Source organism: Nelumbo nucifera, chromosome 5, assembly GCF_055504915.1.
Source record: "Nelumbo nucifera cultivar China Antique chromosome 5, China Antique-T2T, whole genome shotgun sequence".
Lineage (NCBI taxonomy): Eukaryota > Viridiplantae > Streptophyta > Magnoliopsida > Proteales > Nelumbonaceae > Nelumbo > Nelumbo nucifera.
This window is the reverse complement of record NC_142653.1, coordinates 13,351,114-13,359,485: the sequence shown is the minus strand read 5'-3', so window position 1 is coordinate 13,359,485 and position 8,372 is coordinate 13,351,114. Positions and strand designations below refer to the sequence as shown.

The window sequence follows — 8,372 nt, the reverse complement described above, 5'->3', positions numbered from 1 at the left end:
AAGTAGTAATGCACGGTATGGTAGCAGTAGATGAGACATGAGACAAGTGTTCCATGCTACACTATGATGGTAGTAGGGACAGAAGTGAGAAAATAGAGTAGAAACTACAGACAAGAGAGAAGGAAGGAAAAGGTCTATCGACCGAATAGTTAGCCTATCAAATTGGGGGACCCCTCGCCAAATTCTTCCCACGTACGAGCCGAAAGCAAAGTAATTAAAGATGCAAAAACTAACAGCTCTGCGATTATTAACCATTTTTAGTTTTAACCTCACGGACCAACGTGAAAGCCACTTTTAAAGCACTTTTTAACTTTTTATTATGTGCGTCGACTGATGGGAACGTATTCATGATTCTCAGTACTGCTACAGTCATCATGTCAATGGACCGCTTTGGATTGGATCTCATCCAGTTCAAAATCAATTTAGTTGGATTGGAAGGACGAATAAGATATAATGGATTGGATTAATATCCTTCAAAATATTTATTAGATTGGATTAGACATGGTCCATCTGTAGTCAATATTTGATCTATTAATATAAAATAAGAATATATATGTCAATGGACTGGATTCAAGTTAAAACCAATCTAAATAAAAACGAATTTGAACAGATTTGACAGTCAAAATATTGAATTGGATCGATCCAAATTAACTCATCATTTATTGGATTGGATTGGGCCTGATCCATTTATAATAGACTCATTGAACTAGATCGGATTGGACCAAATCTAGGACATCAACCCTAACCACGCACTCTCCCAATATTTACCGGTTGGAGTTGGACCATTCAATTCTTGAGCAAGACTTGACCATTGATGAATTGAAACCTATTAAATCATCACTCCCAACTTTCTTGGTTCCATTTCTACAGTTCTACCTAAACCTCAGTGGCTGTGAGTAATTAAAGTGTATATCCTAGACGTTTGATTGTTCCGATTAAAACTCAACGCAATATTCACATTGGCGAGGGAGTGAAACTGAAATGCATCGTGGCGACTTGCGGGCAAACTGATTCCTAGCAATACGGAAGGGGAGTAGTGTAAAAGCTAGAACAGTATGTAATACCGGTGCAAATGATTTGGTTCTTTTGCATCAATGTCTGTTCGAAGTTCAAACTTAAACAAAAACAAAAACTAAAAAAAAAAATCATAATAATGAATGTTCTGGCCCTCTAGGTGGACTCGGTCATTTTGGGGAACGGGCACCCCCCCCACCTTTTCCAGTTATCAGCTATCACGGAATCACCGTCAGTTGCATGATTACGTATTTTTCAGTAACATTTAATAACGATAAATCACCAAATGGACCAACCCCCATTCCACCAACCATAGAGTTAGCTATTCAATCATGGTATGGCAAGACAGGATAACAAAATATTGGATGTACCGATGTAGATTGTAGACGTGAAAATTGAAACCATGGAATTAAATTTAAAAACCAAAACGAAACGATAGTGTTGTGAAGAAAGAGAAACCAATTAGATAAGAATCCATTCTTCCGGTTTGGATGTTAAAAGCCTAAGAAGTTTAATATATCACACACGAACACGACACACCCCCAACTCGGCAAGAACCCACCCACAATCAAAGCATGTAGAACGAGGCCCTTCAAAGTTCATAAATACAAGATATCATTCCACTAAGAATTAACAGAAAACCAAAACACCAAGAAATAATGTAAAAATGGAGAAGTTAGACACGACAGTCAAACCAAGGCAATGCTGCTCTCACCACCTGGAGGCTTGCGGACACCACCTAGGTAGTCTCTGGAAGATGCCTTCCCATCAGCGAAGATGTCGCTCCCACTCATCTCTCGCAGCTTCGCCTCACTAAGCGACTTCTCAGCCGAACCGGGAGGTGCATCCCCTTTGAAGATGTCATTGCCGGAGAGCTCAGCAAATTTCTGGTTATGTATCTTCTTTGCTGTCTTCACCACCGGCTCCTCGCTAAACATGAAATTACTCTGACCTCCAGCAGGCTTTTAAAATTCACACCAAAATCACAACCCAGTTAGATCTCTGAAGAAAACAGAAAATAAATTAACAACAATAATAATAGAGGTAGGAATGCACCCAAACATGAAAAATGAGTACAAGTGGAAATGCATGTCAGAATAGGTAAATTGAAGAGCCTGTCCAAGCCTGTCATGTCCCCCATACCAGAAGTTGGCTCTCTAAATATCATTTTCCATGACAAAATAATTCAAAACCAACGGGAATTATTTTCCATGTACCATTTAAAACGATATAAAACACCCTATAAATAAGTAAATCTTTATTACCAGCAAAGAGAAATTAAAAAAAAAAAACAAAATAATACAGCAATGGGAAGATTAGAGAGTAGAAGAATTTGATGAAAAATAAAAGAAAAATCAAAATGGATCCAATCCCACCCCCACACATTTAACTCACTCACGTTAGACACTTTGACGGATGTGCGTACATTACGTGGCACGGGTTCTCCCATGTCTTTGCCTTCTTTCTCCAAGGAGCGTGCAGCCAATGGTCGAGGTGGATTTTCAGGAGGGGGGCCAAATATATCATGCCCACTAAGCTCCTTGCACTTTGCATCTGATAGCTGCTTCCTTATCGTTGCCTCAGACTCAGTTTCAAGTGTCCCACTTAGCTCTCGCTGCTTTGCCACCTCAGGAATTGAAGTTGGCTTCTTGGGAGAAACACTCTCTTCAGCACTAAATGAGATCTGGCTGATCCCACTCAGTGCTTGCTGAGAAACCCAACCATAAGCCAAATTTCAGTTAGACATTCTGCTAAGCATATGCATATGAGCATATGTATCTGAAAGCTATAAGCAGAGCTGTCATGGTAATGCAGTAATGAGAGGCATGCATACTGTAGTGCACTTTAAATCTCAAAACAAATACCTGGTAAATCCGTAATCCTGTTTTATTGTTAGAAGCCGGATTAGCACTACCAGATTCTGCTGCATCATTCTCACTATCAGCTGCAAATATACCACTACCAGTCATCTCCCTCCACTTAGACCCAGAACATGGTTTCCTGCAAGTTTTAACACAGATTGTTCCAGAAGGCCTCAGGAAAACTATATAGGCAAAGTGTCATCTTGTTGAAATTAACACACCATGGAGATGTTCTGTTTTTCTGATATTTGAAAACGAGCTTTCTACGTCTACCCCAATACTACTATGGTCTATAAAGGCATATAGATCATATCTATTCAACAAAAATAATATTTTACTACTTACATAATCAGTTAGAAGTTATTCATTACAAGAAACTACAAACTGAAGTACCAAAACAGCAGGATGGTTGGTTGAAGGAAAGATCTAATAGAGTAATGGTCAATGAAGTGAGAGGCCTATAATTTGATGAAAAAAAAATTGGCATTTCATTCAACATAAGTATTTCCTCTAAAATTTAATTTAGTGAGACCCTACTTTTTGTCAATATGTTTTTTACTTCAAATTCATATGAGTAGCATTGAATCATATTTTTCCACCTCCCCCTAACTTAAATAACCATTTCCTATTATTCTTATCATTTAAGCATCATTTAGAAACAATCTTTCTTAATTGCTCCATTAATTTCAGAAAAATCTTGTACGGTTTAACCTGAAATATGTCAAAATTTTAGCAAAATATTCAAAGTTTCATCTAAAATAAAGAGAACAGGCAATAACCAGTGGATCAAGTGTGTTGAGGCTCATAATGTGTTGTGTGCCTTGCCTGAAATCATGTGCATCTCAACTGACATTTATTGCTATATTTTGATGAATTAACCTTGAATTTGATATTGAATACATAGTTTACAATATTGTAGGGTGTATTCATGATGTTGAATACATAGTTTACAAACAAGTCATGTATAGAATTTGATACTCCAATTAATTAAGCTAATTTGATACATAGTTTACAAACAAGTCATAGTTTACAATTTGATACTCCAATACATAGTTTACAATATTCTAGTCTTTTTCACAAGTGGTGCCTCACTAAATCCAGGCATGTGCCTTGCCTTGAACCCTCCTGTTCCTCAGGCTCTGGGAGCCTGAGGCACTTAGTTGCACTTCTCACTTACAGAGACTGGCAATAACAAACAAGGCCCAGCAAGGGATGCATGAGCTGTCTACTTCCCAGGTCCACTTAAATAGACAATCATTTAATATTTCTCACCCACAATTTGCAGCCTGTACTATAGACTTATTAGTCAAACTACAAAGCATTAAATCTACAGATGTTCCTGAGCACAGTAGTTTCTTTTAGGACTTGTAGAAGACATAAACATAGACAGATGGAAAACTATCAAGGGAAAAAAAACTTTAGAATGTGCCCCCAACAAATTTTTTCGTAGCAGAGGGACAATACAAACAGTCACCTCTCATGATAAAGAGGTTAATTAGAAGAAAGCATCAGAAAGAAAGTCCCAGTGATAGGTAAATGGCATATCTGTAGCGAACTAGCTGGGTTAAAATTCCCTTGCCCAACAAAAAAATTCTGAACCAATAAAATAACTATAATAATGATCCTGGAAGGATATTTGAAAGGGATCTGCATAAAATGTTAGTAGTTTAATTAGGCATGATTTCATAGAAGATTTAGTTTTTTTTTTATTTTTCAATAAGTTTCATACAATAATTTGTTTTTAGTTTCTAAGAGGCTATTACAAAGTAAAACAAACTAAGAGGGTTTGTAGGATTTAAATTAATTTTGCGCCATGCTTTTATATTTTAAGAGTGTTACCAAAGCATTTGTAAACATCACTTATTCCTACACAACTAGAGCATATCAAAATGTAGCATTTAGTAACTTCTTTTACCTATTGATTAGTAATGTTTCATTGAGATCAGGGAAATCCTGTCTCGGGTGCTTCAGATGCTCTAGCAAAATCTAGGGTGGGCAGTAACTCCTCATATAGCAATTCTTAGTTACCTTTGTAACTGTTAGGGAGGATCATTTTTTCCTGGTCTTTTCTGAGTTGTTTTGGTGAGGTGTATGTCTTATATATCTTGTGAATCCTTCCCTTTTTTAGTTTTAACGAAAGTTCCTTTCTTTAAAAACAGATCAGAAAAATAAAGCACAATAAAAGGAAGAAAGCAAACAAAAGAAAACAAATCATGGGGATCTGACATACTCAAAAGAAAACAGCATCCCTAACACCACATGTACAAAATGTCCAAAAAACCAAGGAACCAGAAGCTCCAGAATAACAACCAGAAGGAAACCACCTCAAGGAATTTCCGATATGAATGCCATTCGAAAGAATAAAATTGATACACCAATGTATTAGGAAGACATCTTGTATAATTGAATCCTCCAAACAAGGCTCATTATTGGACATTCTAAATTGATTGAGAATATTGAACTCCTTGAATTGACATTATTTGCATTGTTCCAAGTGTAGTAGACAAAACTATCACATATTTTAACTCCTGCAAGAACTTCCTTCCAAACTGGTATTATGAATATAGTTATGGAACTAGGAATTTAAAGAGATCGTTTCCTTTACAAAAGAGACACTATTTTTATATCAATACCAAATTAGCATTGCAAATATTTGGAGAGGTAACACCGTAAGGGACATATGATACGGTTGGCATACAAACTCAAGATCAAAGATGCGAATTCAATATGTTGCGGAACAGGTGTTGTGAAAAGCCATGAAGTTAAAAGACATCATAGATAGGGAAAGAGATAATATTTTAGCTTGAAGGACGAGATCTTTTGCATGCAATCCATAATCCCATCTTCCTAAAAGCTACCGAGGGAAAGGGGTGCAAGGCATCCAGACCTCAAACTTTGGATTTTTTTGGACTTACTATTAAGAAAGTTAAACGCAAGTGAAGTTTAGGGAAATAAGAAAACATGTCTTCCAGCAGCCGTTCTTTTGATTGGAATGGGACACAGAACCTCCTTTTTTATCGGGGAAAAAAACAAAGAGTACAACAAGCTATCAAGTCTCGCAGACAACTGCCACTCTGACAATCCACAGCCAGTTCATTGATCAGAACAAAATAATCAGTCAGAGGAGAAATCTATCATATCCAAGTACGTCGATCTGGTTATAATTCCTTGAAGAAGATCTGAACATCTTCATTTTAAGGGATCTAAATTCTAAAGTATCAGATCAAAAGTGAAAACCATTAGAGAGAGAGAGAGAGGGATTACTTATACATGATACTCCTTCAAATCGAGTGGCCTCATCGAATTAGGTAGATCGATGACAAAATATTTAGAAGAGGTGTACATTTCAAAGAACATGTCAAAACCATTAACCGACCAGCAGATCTAAAGAAAACAATTCACTAAAACCCGAAGCATCCCATATCTTTTCCTTTAAAAAAAAAGTGGAACAGAAATCAAGGAATGCGAAAAGCATGAACAATGCAGACGAAACGGAGTTGAGAAACAACGAAGTCTCCGTCCAGCTCATCATAGGATAGCATTGATTACCATAAATGGAAACTCCAATAACAAGAGAATCTTCGAAGTTACAAGCAAGAAAAAAAAGGAGAAACAGTGCCATTGAATTTGAAGCACACTCGAGACTCGAACAGATCTCACCTTTTCAACAAGCTATCGACTTCTTCATCAGTAACCTGACCTCCGAAGAGAACTTTACTAATCCCGTCGGACGGCTGAAATTTTTCCAAGAAGAAAACCCTAAGACGCCCAAATATCCAACAAATATTAAAAGCCATTCCATTCTCTAACAAAAACAGAAACACTTACTTGGTGAGTACGGATTGTCGGTCGCGAACCGGAAGTTGCAGAATTTGAAGCAGAGGAGTCGGCGGGAGGATTTTCGGACCATGTGAGCAGATCCGCTGTAGATGTGTGAGGCTTCCTCACAGGAGTAGTTCTCTCCATTTTCGTTCAACTTCTATCTTACTACTCTAGCTGGAGTGCTCGCCGAAACAATGAGAAGTGAGAACGAAAGGAAAACAGGTCTCCAGATCTCTCCTCTCTCACTCCTCCTTACTTTTAATGGTTTTAGTTTTAGGAAGCACTTCTGGCTCTGCGTTTTCTCTGTCTTCACGCACAAAAAAGCTCGATCTCGGAAATGACGTGCCTGTCCTCTCCCTTTCTCTGTCTCTCTCTCTCTCTCTCTCTCAAACAATCTCTCTCTCTTTTTTTCTCTCTTCTCGCCTGCTCTCGCCCACTATATGAGTTTCCCAATCTGCTACTCTACCTTTTTAAAACTGGAGGATATACCTCATACCGTCCTACTGGCTACTTCCACCACTAATTTGAATTTTCAATTTTTGTTTCGCTTCGCCTCTCATTCGTTCCGTACATTCAACCGGCACGTGTCTGTTTCTCCATGATAGACAACCGGCTCCACTCGGTTTCAGTTCTGATCAGAATCAACGTATTTAGGAGCGAATTCACCGAAATGTCCCCACATTGAGAGCGAGGGAAGAGCACTAGGCCAGAAGTAGCGAAGGTTTCGATTTCAGAAGGTTGATTTTTGAATTTCAAACTGTCATTCGAGGGGTGGTTTGGTCAAGGCAGGGTTATTATCTGCTAAGACGTTAGACTAAACGAGAGATTCCGTTACATCTTACTATCTTAGGGACCAAATTATGAAAAACGCCTTGGAAATTATCAGAATGACCAAAATGTCGATGTGACGGGAATTGCCGTTGCGAGTGAGAATCGACATGATTGGGGGATTTGGGGAATAAATAGTGTGTGTGGACTGTGGAGGTGAGGAGAGCAGGCGGTGAATGACGGAGGGGAGGAAAGCACGCGTGAAGTGAAGGTGATCGGCAGGATCCGGTGCAACTCCTGTCATCGGAAGGCTGCAGACTCCAACTTCTGTGGATCGATCCAATTCTATTTCCTAGTCTCTTATTATGGGGGCATGCATCCATAAAACGAAACGGTTGTGAAAATGGTAATCCAGACTCCAGACTCCAGCTGTATGACATATTCAGCAAAATGGAGCTCGACAAGGGCCAGGGGTGGTCACTGGTCAGTGGTCGTCTGGTGTTAAGACATAAAGACAATCAGTCGGAAACATGGCCGGACTCCAGCCAGAAACTCCAAATCGGACCTGCTATATCCAAATACAGCGCTATCTCTTCACATCAATCTCACGGTACTGCCCCCCGCAGGCCGCCCTTCACCTCAGTAGCCTAATGCCAGTAACTAATAAATCTTGTCAATGGTGAATTTTTCAATATCCACTTATGAAGCATGGTCCACGAATAACTTCTAACTCTTCTCCATTTCTCTCTCCGAGTTCGGCTCCCGTCAGGGCAACCACATTCGAGACTTCTGGTAGTTAAGTCTATTAGTTAAGCACTTGCATTGCATGTAAGAATTTTTTTATATTAATTAATTGAATTTTAGATATATTATAATTAAGAAATGAATAGAAAATTAATAAAACTA

General features: G+C 38.5%; 1 protein-coding gene across 2 annotated transcripts; it reads right to left on the bottom strand.

The window, feature by feature from the left end:
• Nucleotides 1-1,428: 1,428 nt before the first annotated feature.
• LOC104605175 (uncharacterized) lies at nucleotides 1,429-7,166 on the bottom strand. Of its 2 annotated transcripts, none has more exons than XM_010269817.3 (5): nucleotides 6,705-7,166; nucleotides 6,537-6,610; nucleotides 2,880-3,015; nucleotides 2,441-2,722; nucleotides 1,429-1,976 (listed from the first exon to the last, which is right to left on the bottom strand). In XM_010269817.3, exons 1-5 carry the CDS (start codon nucleotides 6,840-6,842, stop codon nucleotides 1,704-1,706), a joined length of 903 nt encoding a protein of 300 aa, XP_010268119.1. In that variant the 5' UTR covers nucleotides 6,843-7,166; the 3' UTR covers nucleotides 1,429-1,703. The 2 variants fall into 2 exon arrangements, with proteins under 2 accessions (XP_010268119.1, XP_010268114.1); XM_010269812.3 differs by having other exon boundaries at nucleotides 2,414-2,722; nucleotides 6,705-7,162.
• Nucleotides 7,167-8,372: the final 1,206 nt, after the last annotated feature.

Bases quoted from the DNA above. Each gene is read 5' to 3' on its own strand.
- LOC104605175 (XM_010269812.3), bottom strand. From the start codon at position 6,842: ATGGAGAGAACTACTCCTGTGAGGAAGCCTCACACATCTACAGCGGAT. The intron at 6,611-6,704 runs GTAAGTGTTTCT...GAAAAATTTCAG, and splicing joins CGACAATCCGTACTCACCAA to CCGTCCGACGGGATTAGTAA. The intron at 2,723-2,879 runs GTATTTGTTTTG...TGGGTTTCTCAG, and splicing joins CAGGATTACGGATTTACCAG to CAAGCACTGAGTGGGATCAG.